This window comes from Gadus macrocephalus, chromosome 20 (genome assembly GCF_031168955.1).
Source record: "Gadus macrocephalus chromosome 20, ASM3116895v1".
In the NCBI taxonomy this organism is placed as follows: domain Eukaryota; kingdom Metazoa; phylum Chordata; class Actinopteri; order Gadiformes; family Gadidae; genus Gadus; species Gadus macrocephalus.
The window spans coordinates 16,352,451-16,371,985 of record NC_082401.1 but is presented as its reverse complement, the minus strand read 5'-3'; the positions used below and the strand labels follow the sequence as shown (position 1 = coordinate 16,371,985).

General features: G+C 48.9%; 1 protein-coding gene and 1 long non-coding RNA gene across 3 annotated transcripts in view; both read left to right on the top strand.

The window, feature by feature from the left end:
- Positions 1–16,237, top strand: part of slc49a4 (solute carrier family 49 member 4) — a 40,069-nt gene extending 23,832 nt beyond the window's left edge. For both annotated transcript variants that reach the window (XM_060040827.1, XM_060040828.1), the window contains exons 7-9: positions 2,889–3,016; positions 6,434–6,616; positions 14,119–16,237. In XM_060040827.1, coding sequence (XP_059896810.1) covers positions 2,889–3,016; positions 6,434–6,616; positions 14,119–14,234 — 427 coding nt within the window. In that variant the 3' untranslated portion in view covers positions 14,235–16,237. The remainder of the gene's footprint in view (positions 1–2,888; positions 3,017–6,433; positions 6,617–14,118) is intronic.
- LOC132449170 (uncharacterized) lies at positions 6,623–12,965 on the top strand. Its single transcript, XR_009523522.1, has 2 exons — positions 6,623–9,487; positions 9,541–12,965. It is a non-coding gene; the product is annotated as an uncharacterized LOC132449170 (long non-coding RNA).
- Positions 16,238–19,535: the final 3,298 nt, after the last annotated feature.

Here is a 19,535-nt window from a genome sequence, read left to right as displayed (position 1 = left end):
ACGGGGCGATAACGTTGGTGATTTAATTCAAGCTGAAATATCAAGGCTTTCGCTTTTGAACACAGCCTGTGTTTTCAATGAGCGTAGGTGGGAAGTGATAATGCTTCACATCCAATGTTTATGGGGCTGGGTGCCGGGGTCTTTTCCGGCCACACCTGGAAAATACGGATAGATAGTTAGACGGCAGATAAGATCGATGTGTTAGGAATTGGGGTCAGGGGTCAGCGATGATGGATTGCCAGTGGCTTAGCCCTGTGGGGTCATTCGACAGGAGAGTGCACCGTTGAGGCCGGGCAACACATCAGGTAAATGGCTGACACATGACCTGGGGGCTCTTTAGTGGCACAGCCCCCCCACCGAACCCTGAGGCGTTTATTGTTAACCTTCATAGGAACAAGTGGTGTCGCTGTGCCACTGTGCCACGGCCCGGCCCGGCCCTGTCGCCCACTGAAAGCAAAAGGCTGCACCACTAAATCAAACCAGCAGGAGAATGAGCTTTGCAAACGCTGAGGAAAATCCTGTTGGATTGAGAGGGAGAAGAGATCAGAATTACTTTCGGATCGGTGAATTTCAGTCAGTCACTCGTTGAGGTTAATGAGCAGAGGAAAGCTCAATGGGAAAACAGATATTCAGTAGAGCAAATGGGGGGAAAAAGAACAGCGTAATTCTGATTTTTTTTTATGTCTCTTTTAGCGCCGTTAAGCACAGGCGGGTCGACGTGACAGAACTCATTATACTACCACAGTACCATCTCCATTTTGCATTCAGCCATCCGGAGCTGTTTGGTCATTCTTTCCATCTCGCTCACAGAGGATCTCGACAGACCCCGGAGATCGTATCAAAAGTAATGAATGTTGAATCATTCGCTGCGGGTACTCCAGGAGTCGGAACAATGAAATCTGATGCAATGGGATTCAAGCCGTCAATGACAATGTTATCCCTATCTGGGGTTGTAATATGATGTTATCTGAGAGCCTGATGAATCCTGCTAGAGGTACATAAGCGAGCGGTTTTTAATTCAGACATTACCTAAAGGAACGTGACCCTCTTTTATCTGACATTGTTCAAAGTACATATTTGGAGACGTGCCTCATCCACAGCAGATTCTCTTTGCTCTCTCCGGTGTCTGCGGTTGGGAACGGAGCAAACGAAAAGCGACGACGTCACCGTACCGTTCTAGCATTGTTGGCAGCGCGTTGCCTTGAGACACTCCAGTCAATGGTATCGGTTTATATCCAGGCGACTCAACGAGCCAATCAGTGATTAGGGCTCTTAGCAGGCGACGCGGCAATCCGCAGGATTGTTTAGATCCGATCCGAAAAAACATAAGCTCCTTAGGCACTGGCACTCTCCAAGGGATTTGGCAGGGTAGTGACGGCCAGGCAGTTCTGCTCTCGTGGTGGCAGTGATGAGGGTCAGGTTCTGCTCTGTCGCTGGGAAACAGTGGGGGCCCCTCTGACTCCTGTTCAAACTATTCCAGTATAGCTTGCTGGGTGTCCATGGCAAACGTGGCGTTCATGTTAAAAGGTGTTGACAGGCAGACATTGAGAGCCATTGTGCCAGCACTTGGCTATCTGGAGTCCGGACATATGAGTTGTTCATAGAGCCAGGTCCTCTCAGTGCGCCCGTGGTGTCCATCCCTGGAGACACACTGGTGTAAAGGGGCTCGTACGCTGGGGCCACACCTGAAAACATGACGGCTTGTGGAGGTGCAGAAGGAGACGATAGCAACATCTAGATCTATCCGACCCTTTCTGCAGGAGGGGAGACCATCTCATTAGCGGCCTGAACATTTCATGGTTTATTATGTGTTTACTCATTACCTGGGCCTCACAATAGCACCAGGATGTCATAGCGGTAGTCGAACAATGACGATTCAAAGTCCGACATTGTTGATTATGTTTCCATGTCCCCACGTGGTTCATTAGTGAGTTCGTCCCTCGGTGTCGGTATGCTGTCACAGAAACAGAGGCAATTAGCGCTGCTGCAAACCTGGAGCTTTGACAAACCTGCACCCATCACCACATGTGTTAGTGTGTACGTATTTGTCTGTGTGTGTGTGTGTGTGTGTTTTGTGTATGTGTGCTTGTTTTTCTGTGTGTGTGCACGCATATTCTTCTTTGTGTATCTGTGTGTTTGTGTGCTTCTGATTGTTTTCTTGTGTGTGTTTGTGTGTGTGTCTGCATGTTTTTCAGTGGGTGTGTGTGCATATCTGGTGTGTGTGTGTGTAAATATGCAGGTATTTTTTGTGTGTGTGCTTGCGTATGCCTGTGCGTTACTGTTAAAATAAACCAGCAGCAGAACTCCAGTGGGAGCAGACAGAAAGTGTGCGGGCCACTGGGGGACATGGGCTGTGTCTCCAGTAATGGATTATGAAACCAGAGTCATGGAGGGCGCCCAGCACAGAGTTATGGCAGCGCTGCCCACCCTGCATTGTAGAGGATGTCTCCCTCTCTGTTTGACACACAATCTGTCCTCTGCAGAGTACTGCAGGCCGTCTGCCTAGCTGCGCTACAGCAAGCCAGGGTCAGGGGGACTTATAGAGTAGTACCAGGGAAAACTGTGTCTAAATTTATATCTACAGATATACTGTATATATATGCCCGCTTTTGGCTCTGCCCTTGCTCTTGGGTTTAGTGATTTCTTCTCTTTGTCGAAGGGCTCTCGCTCCCTGCTACACTCTTTGTTTCGATCTCTCCTTCTTCTCTCGCTGTGTGTGTGTGTGTGTGTGTGTGTGTGTGTGTGTGTGGGTGTGTGTGTGTGTGTGTGCGCGCGTCTAGATTGAAAGACAAGCGAGTAAACCTAACCCACTCTCCCCCCCCCCCCCCCCCCCAAATTCGAAAGCTTTCTCTCCTTAACGCCCTCTTCTGTTCCCTCCCACCCCCCAGGTTTGCTGACTCAATCCGCGGGATGCTGAAGCTGATCCTGGTGCTGATGCTGGCGGGCGCCTCTCTGTCAGCCACCTGGTTCACACTCACCTGTCTGACCAGGCTCACCCACCTCCCCTCCACCGCAGGTGAGCCATCAGCCAAAGCAACCAGCCACAGATGGAGTCATGGCCGGGGCGGGGCTTAGATGGTGTTGGTGTGTCACTCATGGTTTTGATAAATATTGAAATTCATCGCGATAAAAAATGCAATACTGCCATGTTGGAGATGTGTACGTCATGTGTATGTCGAAGCACTTTCTAGCACAGTTTTATAATACTGATAATAGAATACTCTTCACGCTTCACGCGGCTTTGGCCAAGTGGCCCTATGGTGTAGGGAGATGGCGAGAAAATGTGTTTGAGTTTCCATTGCAAATGTTAAGAAAGGTGCACCTGCTCACTGTCGTCCGTGAGGGAAACTCAGTGCCCCCCCCAGCTGAGCTCTGTGGAGAACACAGCCGCGGGTTATCGGTGTGTCAGCACAGAACAGAGACCCTGGTTCTAATACAAACGTAGCCTTTAATTGCGTGTTCATTTCGCAAAACACGACATGTAAATGAAGATTCGCCAGATCATTTCTCCATACTGTTCCTGAGGTTCACCATCATGTCAAGGTGGTGGACAAAATGATGAATGTTGAAAAATATGTAAGGGATAAACAACAGCGGTTGTTATCGGGAAAATAAGCCCCGACAGGGCGAAACGGACACCGACGCGAAGCGGAGTTGTCTTGCTTTGCCCTAAAGGGGCTTATTTTCGATAATGACAGGCGACGTTCTATACATTATCCCGCTTATTACACGGCTACTTGCCAAAACGAAAAAAAAACTTCACACGGTGTGTCTTTTTACAATTTATTTGTTACCATCATTTGTAGTGTTGATCAGCAGAGATATAGTCCACCAAAGACGTTGACGTTGCTTAGCAACCGAGTACGCTGGGGTTTATAAGTTACCGGACTACTTGCAGAGCGATACGAAAGCTGGCAAAAAATCCACTTTCCTTGACAGCGGTCAATTATACTTAGCAACGGTGAATTATCAAATATAATTCACCGCCGGAAGTTCTGAATGGCCCATGCAAGTGAACGGAGCGTTCCACGGCATTGAGAAGAGCCGTGTAATGAACAACTTTATTGGTTATAGGGGAAAAACATGGAGAAGCTGCCCTGTTTCAGACTTGCTGCCCCAAAGGCGCAGCTGACTCCGGTGTTCCGGGTCATTTTCTAAATATTAAGGGGAGCCATTTGGTTATCGGTAATACACGGTGATACAGGCTATTAACAAACAATTACAAACTATTAAGCAAAACTAGTAAAGCTGTTATCTCCGTACTGGTATGGAGCCAAACGATGGTGCATACATGATGGACCAAAAAAATCAACCTCATCAGCACAATCATCATCCATCATCGTTCTCTGCTCTTGGCAGAGAGCTGACGTACACACACACACACACACACACACACACACACACACACACACACACACACACACACACACACACACACACACACACACACACACACACACTCACACTCTCTCGCTATTGCTCATACACACACACACAGCTCTCCCAGACATTGGCAGACCAACGCAATCAAAATCAGCTTCCAAAGTTGCTTCCCACCTGGCATAATCACAAGCACGCTTCCAGTGCTGTCCGGCAGCACCAAGCGTCGGTGGCAGCAGTATTCTACCTCCCCACCCAGCATCGGCCCTGCTTAGAGCCACGTGCGCTATCCCTTCCAGGCCACCGTGCCTCTCTCACTGAAATGATCCTGTTTCGCCTCGCAGGCAATGTTTCTCCCCTCCCGGACTTTTTCAGAAACCCTTTAACCTCTTGTTCCCCCTGGAGACTCGGTGCTGACGTTGACACACGAACCCACATGGATGTACAAACACACCGGTTCACAAAGGCACAGACACCTGCGCACAAACTCACACACACACACTCTCAACGAACACGCACACACCAACGAACACGCATACCAACGAACACACACACACACACACACACACACACACACACACACACACACACACACACACACACACACACACACAGGTGTACACACTTAAATACACGCACACACACTCAAAAATATTTAACCACACACACACACCAGAATGCTGGTATATCTGATAGCAGAAGTAGGTTTTCAGTGGGGGGGGTAGTAGCGAGCCAAGCTGCTTTGGGTGTTAAGTGTGGAGCGCTCTGCTCCAGCAAGAAGGGAACAGAGACGCCAGGCCTGCGCTGGCGGGCTGATTAGCGGGACTCGCGTGTCTAATGGGCCATGGGTTGGTTGGGGCCCGTCCACCGTGATGGGGGAAATACAGGCCAGCAGCAGCCATGCTCCAGAGGTGATGGCTGGATACCCACACACATAGGAGACACGCGCGCGGGCGCACACAGTTATATGCGCGGGCACCCACACACACTTATATGCACGCACGCACATACACTTATATGCACGCACGCACACACACACACACACACACACACACACACACACACACACACACACACACACACACACACACACACACACACACACACACACACACACACACACACACACACACACACACACACACTTATATTCACACACACACACACACACACACACACTTATATTCACCCACACACAAATATGTCCATACACTCACACATTAGCAATCAACCATTGATCTGCACCAAAATCTAGAAAGCCATGTTCGGGCCAAATTAGACAGGATAGGAAATACATAGAAATATGCACACAGACAAACAGGCACAAACACAGAGCCACAGGCAAACACACTGAGTGAAAGTGTTCCCCTGGCAGGGCCATGCTCCACATGGCTAGGAAACACGAGATAATTGGTGCTTCCGGGGAAATAAACGCAGCTGGTCTTGTTCACAGTAGGGTGGGGGGGGGGGGGGGGGGGGGGGGGGGGTTAAAGCCCCTTCATGTCCCAACATACACCACCACCACCGCCACCCCCTACTGGTTCTCCTCTTCACTACATTGTCCGACCTATCAGAGGCCAGCTGTGTTGACGAGGAGGCTGGTGTGGGGTACCGCAGGGCTCCTATCAAGGGCCCCTGCAAGGGTGACTGGGGTTCACTGACTGACGTCACCTTGGTGGTCCATTTTTCCCCTAATTTTCTGCTTCCTAATGGGTCTATGGCCCTACCTAAGGGGTCTGCTAAGTCAAATTCATAACCGCATTTTAATTTCCACATGGTTGGTAAAGCAACGTGTCATATTCCTCTTTCTTGTAATCAGATGGTGATTCAGGGCAGGGAGGGGGCGGGTAATGTAATAATGTGTCATGTAGGCTTTGAGGCAGATATGACAAAACCCTGCAGTTTCATCACCCTTTTTATCCGGGCTGATTCCTGTTTATTTGAACACATTCAGTGCATTGCCTTTCCCCCCCCCAGAGCAGCCACCGCTGGAGGGGACAAATAACAGACGTGTTCCCTGCCCATGAATTGATGTATTTCTGTCCCCACACAGCCACCCTGTACACCTCCTGCATCCTGGTGGGCATCTTCATCAACAGCAGCGTGCCCATGTTCTTCGAGCTCTTCATCGAGACAGTGTACCCGGTTCCCGAGGGCATCACCTGCGGCGTGGTAACCTTCCTGGGTAACCTCGTCATGGGCTTGCTGCTCTTCTTCCTCACCTTCTCTTGCACAGGTATGACTGGTGGTACATTGGTTTGTGTGGGTGTGAGTGTGATTAAACACCATTGTAGTTTTATTTAACGGTGCTGGTAATTTTGATGAGATTATTTCTTATTTTATTATTTTAGTGTCATTTTATTAAGTGATTGAAATTCCCTGCAAGAATACCCGTTTTGAGTTGCCAATTTCGATTTTTGTCCACGCCCGGTCAATCTTTTCTAATCAGGGCATCTCTTCGCTGATAGGGTTGGAGGGATTTCCAATTGCATAAAATGTGACACAAAATACTAGGGAGGGAAGACGTGTTTTGGGTTGTTATATTTCCAAATCCTATCTCACTGATGCATTTTTCTGCTCTCTCTTTACCAATCTCGAATTGTACCTACTGCAGCTTTAAATAGATACTTTGATTTTAACCTGCAGCAATTCACTGTCCACAAGAGAGCACCCTTGGCCACTTGTTACGCTGAAAGTAAGGTAGCAAAGGAGTTGACTGAAAGGATGTGCGTTGGGGAGAAGTCAAACAGCGAAAATGTCGTTCCGTGGTAAAGATTGCTTTAACCAAGCCCATCATTGCCTCCACTCCAAAGGGTTTCGGCCTAGCACACAACTTACCCTGGTCGGAACCAAAATTGTACTCTGGTCCATCTTTGTGAAAGTAGTTGTTGAACTCTTGGCCGGCTTTGCAGGTCCACCTCTGTGCATTGAGCACCGACTCTGAACATGATGTATCGGCCCCGGCAGAGAGAGACAGAGAGAGAGAGAGAGAGAGACGAAGAGTGTTCCCTTATCTCTGTCTTTCTCAAAGCATGCCCCTTTAACCCATTACCTCTCCGCCATTAATCGGCGAGAGTAGTGCTTCATACCGGTCCGTCCGTTCGTCTAAACTCACCCGGCCCTGCCGCTCAGGGTCCCCTGTGTGGGCAGCCTGTCCCTGGGTGCATGTGAACGATGGGGTGAGCGGGGACACCCCTGGGTGCAGCCGCACTCTGCCTCAGGGGCCTTCTCTCAGGGTCACCACGCTCACAGCGGCGCCGTATCATTCGGTGATGATTAAGGGCTGTGTGCACGGAGAACTCTGCACAGTCACGACCCATTGTGTCCAAACAAACAGCACTGCATTGCAGTGACCTTCCCCCCCCCCCCCCCCTAATGGAGGCACGAGTGCCTGGGACGACCAGAGGCGGATTGTTGAGATTATTATCGCTGTTATGAACCGGCATATCATTTGAACTATTTTGTTAGTACCCGTCTTCCTCCTGTTTGTGTGTGTGTGTGTGTGTGTGTGTGTGTGTGTGTGTGTGTGTGTGTGTGTGTGTGTGTGTGTGTGTGTGTGTGTGTGTGTGTGTGTGTGTGTGTGTGTGTGTGTGTGTGTGTGTGTGTGTGTGTGTGTGTGTGCGTGCGTGCGTGCGTGCGTGCGTGAGAGACGGGCAACATTCAGAGTTTAGTTTAATTGGGAGAATGAAGGCCATTAGGCCCTTGTTATGTGTGTGCCGCGTGCCATACCTCCACTGTGACAACCCTGTTGCAAACGGAAAGTCTGGTCACGCTCTGAAGGTTATTATTACAGGCGGACCGGCTCCGGAGCAATGTGGACTCGTAGATAGGAAGACAACATTCCAAACGTCTCCCTGGATCAGGTGACTTACACAGATGCTTGGAAGTCACCTTCGCCCGGCCATCTGAACATCTGTCTATCATCAGCCAGTGGGCATACACACAAACGGCAACAATATGTAGAGTTTGTTCGCGGATCTCTGATATGCCAGTCTTTGTTGTTTGTAGGTCCACAATATTGTGCATATGCGGGTGCACGTGCGTGTGTGTGGGTGTGTGCGTGCGTTTGTGTGTGCGTGCGTGTGTGTGTGCGATGCTGACAACCATCCGCCTGCCCGATCGGCGGTGCTGATGGATGGCGCTCAAGAGTACTTGACACGCTCTTCTGTTTCAGTCACCAACACCTGATAGATATTCACCGCCCCACTCATACATATGCATAGGCCCTCCTCTTCCTCTGGCCTTCGGCGGCGGCGCCATGGCAACCGCATTCCAGCGCCGACCCCCTTCCGGAAGGGTCCCCGGTAGGGCGTCTTCTAGCTGAGGCTTCAAAGGGTGGGCGGGTTCACAGGCCTGGCCGGGTCACGGTGTCCAGGTGCTTAACTTTGTGCGTTTTTTTTTATGTCTTCCTAAGGACATCCGGACTGACCTTGTGACCTCAGGAAAGGGCAATGTGTTGAGGGTATTTTTTTTGGGGGTGGAAGTGGGCGGTGTCAGAGGCGTTGGTTGGGGTGCATTCAGCGCACTGAGTGAGAGGCAGTGTCATTGTCGCGCTAACAAAGACTTTGGGGATGATGTCATCGAGGGCTGTTGAAAGGGATGCCTGGACTGGGAATGCTGGACCAGTGGCCCGTGGGCAAGTGGTGGCGGTGGCGGCTTGCACGGCCAAACCCAGTGGTGCTTGGCCACACCGGCGATACATCATAGATTATACGGGAAGGGAGCCAAGACCAGAGGGGGGAGGGAGAGAGAGAGAGAGAGAGAGAAAGTAAGGTAGATTGAGATGCAGCAGCTGCAGGCTACTGTGCACAAACAGACACGTGTGTGTGTGTACACACACACACGCAAGCACACACACACACACACACGCACACACGCACACACCAGACTCCATGAAGTATTCATCCTGTGTATTCTGCTCTCTTCTTGTCTCTGTGGCACTGAAGGAAAAATTGCCTAACATGAACAAAGGCATGTCTGCACGCTGCCTGTGTTTATGTGTTTATGTGTGTATATCAGTGTGTCCCTGCACACTTCTTGCAGGTATGTTTGTGTATCTTATTATTCTGTCTGTCAGCACCTTGACTGTGTGTGTGTGTGTGTGTGTGTGTGTGTGTGTGTGTGTGTGTGTGTGTGTGTGTCTAAATGGACTGCATTCAGAAATTGCTTTTCTGACCTTTTTATTATTTATGCTTTCGGTTTGTCCTGCTTTCGTCTAACTGCTATCACATCATTTAATGTGTTGTTTCTATCAAAGCATATCCACGCTAAACCGGGGACTTAAAGTTGGCTGAGCTGAAGAATTTCCTCGGACTTCCTGATTGGTCTACGTTTTATCCAGCCCACCCAAGTATTGGGGCCTATACAATGTTTTGCTTGTAAACTGGTTGCTTGCTTCGTATCACGAATGGCCTCCAGAGACCTATGAGTGACAAGACGCATCCCAATAAGCCCACAGCCCAGTTATCCTCCATGTTGTTAAAGCCTTGGAGAGAGCACCACAAGCTCTCTCTCTCTCTCTCTCTCTCTCTCTCTCTCTCTCTCTCTCTCTCTCTCTCTCTCTCTCTCTCTCTCTCTCTCTCTCTCTCTCTCTCTCTCTCTCTCTCTCTCTCTCTCTCTCTCTCTCGCCCTCGCCCTCGCCCGCCCGCCCGCCCTTGGTGCTTTAGTGAGTCTCATGCATGGCGTAGCTCAACACTGACCAAGCTGTATAGAGGTTGAAGACGGAGCGATGTCAAAGGAGTGTAGGGGGGCGGGGGGGAGCATTGAGTTGTCATTCAACCGTGTATCAAAAAAAAAAAAAAAGGAACAAAAACTCTTCTTCTGTGAAATAATTGCCGCCGTTCTCTTCCCGGGGAGTTATTTTCTTCTCTTTCATCCCGTTTCTTTTTCCTTTGTTTTGCGCTGAACTTTGCGCCCCTGAATGATGCAAGCCCCCCCCCCCCGCCTCTCTGTAGAGATGAGGAGCGCAGGGAAAACAAGGCAATCGAGTCCCTCTTTAGAAGAAACCAAGCCTCCTCTTCGTTCGGCGCTGCACTTTTTTCTTCTCTTTTTTTTGTTTTGTTTGGCTTTTGTTCTTCCGTCGTGAGTTTTGGAGAGGTAGCAGTCGATGCAGTAAACGAAAGGCAGCACAACAAACCGGTTTAAAAAGTGAATGCATTTTTAGCGCATACTCACACACCCTCACACCCACACACACACACACACACGCGCTCATACGCACATGCACGCACCAACAACCACTTTCGTAGCCAAACAAAAACTCGATATAGTTGTTCACTCTGCGATTGGACGATCACGCTTTGTCTCCTTCTGCTTTTTTTGCGACCCAAATATCGTCCATCTTCCTCTCCTTGACAAAGAGCTGGCTCAGGGGGACGGGTCGAGGTGGGTGTTGGGGTGGGGTTGGGGGTGAAGAAGATGAGGGAGGGGGGTGGGAGGGGGGGAGATAGTCATCTTGAAGCTTACATCGATTACAACGCCGCATTGACCCCAATTGCGACTGATTAGCACCATAAGCTGTCTGCCAACCCCACCCAGCGCACCACCAACCCAACCCCCGAGCCTCAGGTCTCTGGAGTGACTCCCCGCTGTCCGCCTGGCTGTTCTCTAATAGGACGTTAACGAGCCACGAGGATGATGCGTAGAGGCTGACCTTTTGAGGTGGATCGTAATCTATTACACGTTTAGGCTTCAGTCGGATGCAAAATCATGGTAAGGTCATGCTGATCGGTTGAATTTGTATTTGTCATCGATCGTAGTCATAGTAATTGGTTTATGACCTCATCTGTGTTCTCGGAGATCATGCCACTGTCATATGAACATTTCACGTACATATTTCATGCCTCGTTATTTTTCGGGATTTCTGCTCCATTTAGGTACTGTTATGTACAAAAGGAAATGCCTTCAAATGCTATTTTGTGTTAAATAGGGCGGTTGGCAGCCTCACCGGTGCCCCCCTGATAAATTATCCAACGAAGGGGGTCACACACCTTAGCCTTAGTATTAGCATTCACCCAAGGCTGCAGGACAAACACACACATACTGTACACACACACACACAGACATGAACACACACAAACAAACGCACCCACCCACCCACACACACACACACTCTCAAACCCCCCTCGGACACGAACTCACACACCAACACGAACACGCACACACCAACACACACACACACAACACACAAACACACACACACACACACACACACACACACACACGCGCACGCTCGGATAAATGCGAGAGCGAGGGAGGCATGTGAGAAGACAGAGAGGGCGTTTGGGGCCAGACAAACACCGTTCCATTAACCTGTCCCTCCAAACCGGGGCGCCTGCTGTCCAGCCCCCTAGCCACCCCACCCATCACCGGCCATCTCCCAGCCATCGCCCCCAAGCACCCCCACACATCACCCCTCGCTGATTAATGACGCTGCACTGCCGGGGTCCTCTCCCGTCTGTAGACAGCCCCCGGCCCGCCCAGCAAAATAAACTCACTCACGCAATTCTGTCACTCACTCACTCACTCACTCACCCTCTCACTCACTCTCTTGCTTGCTCGGGCACACGCTTACTCACTCACTCACTCAAACAGGCACACTCACTCACTCCCTCACTGAGTCATCTTTTCTCTCGCTCGCACAGGCTCACTCACTCATTCACTCACTCACTCACTCACTCACTCACTCACTCACTCACTCACTCACTCACTCACTCACTCACTCACTCACACAGGCTTGTTCGCTCACTCACTCCCACAGACACACACACACACACACACACACACACACACACACACACACACACACACACACACACACACACACACACACACTACCCAATATGAACCGTGTCTTCAAGTCTTGTCGCTGTGACATTTTGTCTTAATTACACACCTCCCCGTTGATGGGCATTGTCATTATGCTTTTCCTTTGTCCAATCAAACCCAACTGTGTTTTACAAGGACATGTTTTTATCTTGGATGAACATAAAGCTGGTTCAATTATAATGTTGGTTCTTTGCCTGGACTCATTGTCCAGTCGGTAGTTGGTGAAGACTCGCAGAAAAACCAATATGAGAACTCTGGCAGGTCTTCTATAGAACAGTGGTTCCCCTGTGTGTGTGTGTGTGTGTGTGTGTGTGTGTGTGTGTGTGTGTGTGTGTGTGTGTGTGTGTGTGTGTGTGTGTGTGTGTGTGTGTGTGTGTGTGTGTGTGTGTGTGTGTGTGTGTGTGTGTGTGCCAGGTATCTTTACCATGACCTTGAGTTGTGGTCTCCTCAATCCCAGCTGCATGGCTGCCCTTTAACACACAGAAGGCAGCGTAATGTCTCTTGTCAGGCCCAATAGATCACACACGCACGCTTGCACGTTCAAACACACATACACACACAGAGAGAACACACACCAACACACGCACACACCCCAGACAAACGAACACACACACCCCAGAAACAGGAACGCACACACCCCAGACACAAGAACACACACACCCCAGTCACACGAACACACACACACACACACACACACACACACACACACACACACACACACACACACACACACACACACACACACACACACACACACAGCAGCATGATGGGGTAGACAGTTAACTTTGTAACGAGGCTGGTGAGCTTTGTACCGATCCCGCTGGATGAGTTTTGGTTGAAAGACTTATCGATTTAATTCATTGTTGTTGGCTAAAAGCACACTGGTTTGTGTGCGTGTGTGTGTCTGTGTGTGTGCATCTACACTATGTGCACGTATGATGGAGCGATGGAGCATGATTAAATGAGGGTGTGACAGAGAGGGATGAGCATTGGTGCTTGAGTGCGTGCGTGCGTGCGTGCGTGCGTGCGTGCGTGCGTGCGTGCGTGCGTGCGTGCGTGCGTGCGTGCGTGCGTGCGTGCGTGCGTGCGTGCGTGCGTGCGTGCGTGCGTGCGTGCGTGCGTGCGTGCGTGCGTGCGTGCGTGCGTGCGTGCGTGCGTGCGTGCGTGCGTGCGTGCGTGCGTGCGTGCGTGCGTGCGTGCGTGCGTGCGTGCGTGCGTGCGTGCGTGCGTGCGTGCGTGCGTGCGTGCGTGCGTGCGTGCGTGGTAGCTAGGCTAGCTAGCAGCCCTCCTCTGCCTAATGGAGCTTGGAACAGAGCAAAGTTGGGGAGAAAAAAACAACTTCCTCTCCATCCTGTTTGGGTTCACCCACGGGTTAATGGTTATGAGGAAAGGGAGGTAATGTCATCGGGTTATCCCCAGCCATGATGCAGTGCACTTCTTATTCCCACAATGGCGTGCCTATTGATTAGCTGTTGGCCCTTTACATTATTGATACAATATTCAACGCTGCCAGTGCGATCAGGGACTCTCCCGGCAGGTGTGTGTGTGGGCGGGCGTGCGTTACGCTCCACGTGCGCGGCTTGAGACCTGGTGTGTGTGTGTGTGTGTGTGTGTGTGTGTGTGTGTGTGTGTGTGTGTGTGTAAGCTAAATTGTTTGGGTAAGTGAAATGCATTTGCTGTTGAGTTTGGGATTTGCTCCAATCTATTAGGGATGCATTCAATAACAGGGACTCCAGTGGCGCGATGAATGGTGTCCTGGGAGATCCACTTTCTCCGCACTCTGCCGGCCCCCAGGGGCCCGAAGAGAGCGACCAGAATGCTAAAACCGTAAACCGTCTCTAACACTCTCTCTCTCTCTCTCTCTCTCTCTGTCTCTGTCTCTCTGTCTCTCTGTCTCTCTGTCTCTCTCAGATCTGTCCTGGCTGAACTGGTGTCTGACGGGCTCCTGCCTCTTCAGCCTGATGCTCATCCTCTTCTTCAGGGAGTCGTACGACCGCCTCTACCTGGACGTCTTCGTCTCGGCCTGACCTCCAACTGACCTTCGTCTGACTTCCAACTGACCTCTGACTGACCTTCTGACCTGGAAAAGGACAAGAAAGAAAAAGACTGACGAATATAATCCCCATTGCACAAAGTAACGATGACAAAGGAGGGAAAAACGGATGGAACGGAGTGGGGGGCCGGGGGGGCAAAGCCTACTGCTGAACTTCTTGAGTGTAAAAACAAAGTGTATCGACCGGCAGTGTATGTGCTGGGTTGGGTTTCTGTACGGATGCGGTTGGCCCAGACCTGGTGGTTGAACTCCTCACATAACGGTCGTCGTCTTCTGGAACAGCGTGCTCTGTTTTGTAAATTGTGTCTTTGTATGTCAACACTTAAACTGATTTTTTTAAGAAACTGATAAAACCACGAAAGGGATTTGTCATCTGTTTACAGATGAAATAATGGTTAAACTTTTATTAATTATATCGCTGTTGCTTTGTTGAGCTTCAAAGTGGCAGGAGACGGGAAAGGTTTAGCTCATTCTCGGTACTCACTCATTTGTCAAGTCAATTCCCACTGTTTCCTGTTTGACCTTTTATCGGGAACGTCGTGAATGACATACTGACATCAAAGGAATCATTAACAAGGAACGAAGGCTGCTGACCGGGCCTTCTCCTCCTCAGCCAATCAGCAGTGCCCCTGATGTCTGCTGTTTGCAGGTCTAACAAGGGAGCTGGCGTTCTTAGCCCCACTCATCATTCATCAGAGGCCACGGACTGACTGGGCGGGCCGTAAAGGGACACCGCGCTCGGGGAGAGGACCTTTTGATCCGTCTGTCGCCTCCCACTCAGTACAGACAGACAGACAGACAGCAACGCTTGCATGGGACCAATACCTGTGGAGCAACGAGTATTAAGTACACAGAGGAGCGTTATTTTGGACCTAACACTATGCTAAAAAAATTGCACACGGATCGTTTTTTTTCCGGAGTCCTGTGAACAAAACCATAATTTGTCTTTCTTTTGTGTGATCATTGATGAGTTATCGTCGAGTTGTTGTCGGCGAGTGATTTTATTGTTTTTTTTATGTATTTTCTTTCGTCGTATATTTATGGATGGAATGTTTTTATTTTTGTAGGTTTTAAAAAATTCTCCCTATTTCACTGTTCACGATCACTATTTATTGCGAGGATTGCAAAGCCGCTGACCGTCATTATGACCGGCTCTGTACGTTCTCCACGACGGACCTCTGTAACGGCCCCGGCGGGTGCTTCTTATGGTTGCCATGGCTGCGAGGTTGCCATTACTCATGTTCTAATTATACAATGGTTCTTGGCGTCTGCCGTTGAAGCAAACTGCCGTGAGAGATGAAGCCAGAAGGTGAAGGAAAACATATTTGAACGGTTACCTCAAATAGCAAGACTGAACTCTTGAATGCACACACACACACACACACACACACACACACACACACACACACACACACACACACACACACACACACACACACACACACACACACACACACACACACACACACACACACACACACACACACTCTCTCCCTGCTGCTTTGTTTACGAAGTTTCACAGGCTTTTTAACGTCGTCTTTTTGGCATTTTTCGGAAGATGCAAATTTGGGTGTTGCCTCGAAATGTGAACCCTTGTGAATCACTGGCTGCACTTTTTTGATGCATATCAAGCTCACACCTTCATGTTTTAGACGATAGACAGAGAGGCAAGGTTAGCCAGCAACATGTAAAAATAAGAAAAAGAAAAAGCTGGCCTCTTCTCTCGTCAAGAATCCTCTCGTGGTAGCATTTATTTCTGTGTTAAACTACAAGCAACCAATCCATGTCCTTATCTCTTATTTCTCTTTTTAAACCATTGTACAGAAAGGAGTCTCCTTTACCTTGCCTTAATCACCCAGAACTATGTTGATGTTGTCTTTAAAAGAGGGGGAGCATTCAAAATGTCTTTGTTTCTAAGACCATGTATGACTGTTGAATATTTGCCGCACCTTATTAAAACAAACGCTCTACGAACGATCACGTGGTCATTGTTCCTTTTGTTGCTTATGTCGTTGAGGAAGACGAAGGTCGTGTCGAGCAGACGTTATGCGGCGACCTCGCCGGGTTCCGCCAAGGCAGCATTACCCTGTCGTGGTTTCGTCACATCACACCATCTGCAGAGAGATAAACAAAAGAGAGAGAGAGAGAGAGAGAGAGAGGGAGAGAGACTATGAGAACCAGCAGCATGGGGCTCTCAAGAGGATATCCATCCATGCTTCCAGGAAAAACATCTTCCTAAATCCCCCCAACCTCCGCCCCACCCACCCACTCTGGTCGCGTGGGTTATCTCATTGTTTTAAAGCCATGTATTAGGCTGGCTCCACCCTCTACAGGCCGTATCAGAGGCCTGTCTTCCCCCCTCATTCGCCTCCAGATCCTCCAGTTGAGCTCATGATCTGGCCAAGGCCACCATGTCTGCCTGGAGGGTAGGTGTGCATGCAGCAGGGGAAAGCTGGTGTTTGGTAACTCCAGTCTGGTTTGATTGTGTGTGTGTGTGTGTGTGTGTGTGTGTGTGTGTGTGTGTGTGTGTGTGTCTGCACGTGGGTTATGAAAGAGGCAGCCCTTAAACTCACATTCCAAGAAGATCATTTCTCATGTTGTGCCACTAAATCCAAACAAAACTGATCACTCGGTCGCAAATAAACGGAAAAACAATCATTCACATTCAAGTCCCAGTTAAAACAAGGGCTCCTGCCAAGGTATCACTCTTGTTATTCCAACCCAAGTTCCACTTATTTCAAGTCTTTTACTGGAATAGCTCTGCGATGGTAATTCAAGCCCAACCAGGTGCCATCCAGGGACGAAACGTGTTAACCTCTGATTCTCTTGAGGTTACAGAGAATGAACAGCTATTTCTTGTTTAACACACAGCCCTTGAGAGTTTCACCGCAAAACAGCGTCGACGTCAGTCTACAGGGTATGTCAACATATTTAACAACATCTGCGAGGCAAATGGCCCCATGGGTGCTCTAGAGTTTAAAACGGGCCCCAGTGTTATGTTTTTTCGACATAGGCCATTCAGCGCTCTTGTTCAGAGAAGGGATGTGTGCGAGCAGACTGTAGGCGGAACGCGAGTCACTAAACATTAGGGGCCCGTCCCCGACGCCATAAGCGACGCTGCGTTTAACAACACTAACCGCAATGCCTCCCAATACAAGAGAGCTCCCGGGCGACTGGACCTGCTTGTTACTCATTCTGCTGCACTGCCTTCCTTTAGGCTACTGTCGCTTCTTTGTACATTAAAAAAAACTGATTCCCTTACTGCACTCCGCTACAACTCCCGTGGAGCTGTAGCCTCGGAATGATTGTTCTGAATGTAAACTAATTGTTTTGAACGACAAAGCCACACGGTTTTTGATGCTCCCCGATGTGGGTGTGCGGTGGTGTGTCGACGTGACGCTGATTTACTTGAATCCAGGACCACGTTGGAGATGAGTATGCTGTGCCTTTGATGTGCCGTCCTCTGAGCCTTCGTATTGCGCATGCTGTTCAATTACCTGTCCGTCCTCAATAGATGGAATCAAATCCAAAGCATTGGCGTCTGTGATTGACCACACACTATATTTATTATTGCCCTGACTAACTATTTATTTTTCATCCCGGCCTCGTCCTGTTCGTTTTTCTGCTGTTTTTACTGACTGAAAATTCCCAAAAATATTGTTTTATTGTCTGCGTCTTTGGACTATTGTCTCTTTTTTCAGTGTTTCTTTGTTTGGCTGCCAAAGGTATAATAGGGAGCGGTTTCAAAGAAAAGCTTTTAGAGAACAGGCCTTTTTTTAGTTCGCCAGCCAATCAGATTCTAAATTGGATTGGAGAGTCCCTCATTTTGTGATTGAAACATTTTTATGCAATTAAAACTTTTCTCTTTCAAAATGAAAACTGTTAATATATAATCAAATAAAGTACATCTGAAGATATAAGTAAAAAACCTTACTAGAAGTTTCTTTTTTGGCACCTCCCAAGCTGCATTTTCCTCAAAATAACGTTTTTGCATGTGTGTCTGTGTTTATTAGAACAGTTTCATAACCATAAAGTTGCATTCAAAAATATGTTAATATCGCCCCGCTTTGCGTGGCATGTTTACTTTCCACGCCAATGAAGCTGAACAATTCGAATCGGTATTGGAATACAAGAATTTGATGCAAATCTTTCCAAAACCAAATTGTGGCATTAAAGAAAAGAAGACACATCTTTCTAACAAGGCAACATTATTAGTAAAGCACTTTCACTTGTCCATGACAAACTGATAAGAGGTTTCTTGTCAAAGGGAAGAGCTAGGCCTAATGATGCATCCCATTCCCACTGTTAAGAGATACTACAAGTGTCATAGCATCTCCCTGGGAATAGTTAATTAAAATGAGGCAAACAAGCTTTTTCTTTATTGTTGCGTGACTCGTGATGGCAATTTAGCTCCACCGATCTCACGGGGGAAAATCCATTCAAACTTAAGAGAAAAACAAACTGGTTTGTTTGCCTATTTGTCTTCATGCAATTAAGCTCTATTCTTTTTTTAAAGAAATGCTCTCCTCATCACTGCCCATCACTTTCATTTCCAAGGCCCAATCACTCGCTTTCCCTTCCCAAACCACAGTGGCCTTGCTTCGCTTTTATACATTGTTCCCCCCCCCCCCCCCCCCCCCAAAGTCCCGTAATTGACTTCTCTGGGATTATGAAAAATGAGAGGTGTTTCTATTTTTTTTTTTTCTTACCAAACGCCTCATTTAGCAGAAGAGCCGGCGCCGTGAACCGCTAGTTTCTCCTCAACATATTAGCCAGGCGAGGTGCTTCTGATGAGGAGCGATGTGGTGCGGATCCTGGAGCCAGCGGCGTATGACAGCTGGCCGCCGATATGCAGATCCATCAGCAGTGACTTTGAGACGCCTATCAGCCTGTGACCAAAGCTCTGGGAACATACACGCACATAGACATAGACAGAGACACACAAGCACACACACACATATACACACACACACACACACACACACACACACACACACACACACACACACACACACACACACACAAGGAAACACACACACTAACACAAGCACAAGCACACACACAAACCCACAAACACTAAAACACCCTCACAAAAACGGAAACTCTTAATTATCACTCAATGTGGAGGCAACAAGTTAAAGTGCTGGACGGATCGATGGTAGAGTTGAGGCGGATGCATCAACGTTCTTATAAACCGGCAGCCTCGTCTGTACTTAAGAGGTTTGGGAGTCTGCGTCTGTGTTGTAAACACCTAGTGTCTTTCAGAGGATCAGTA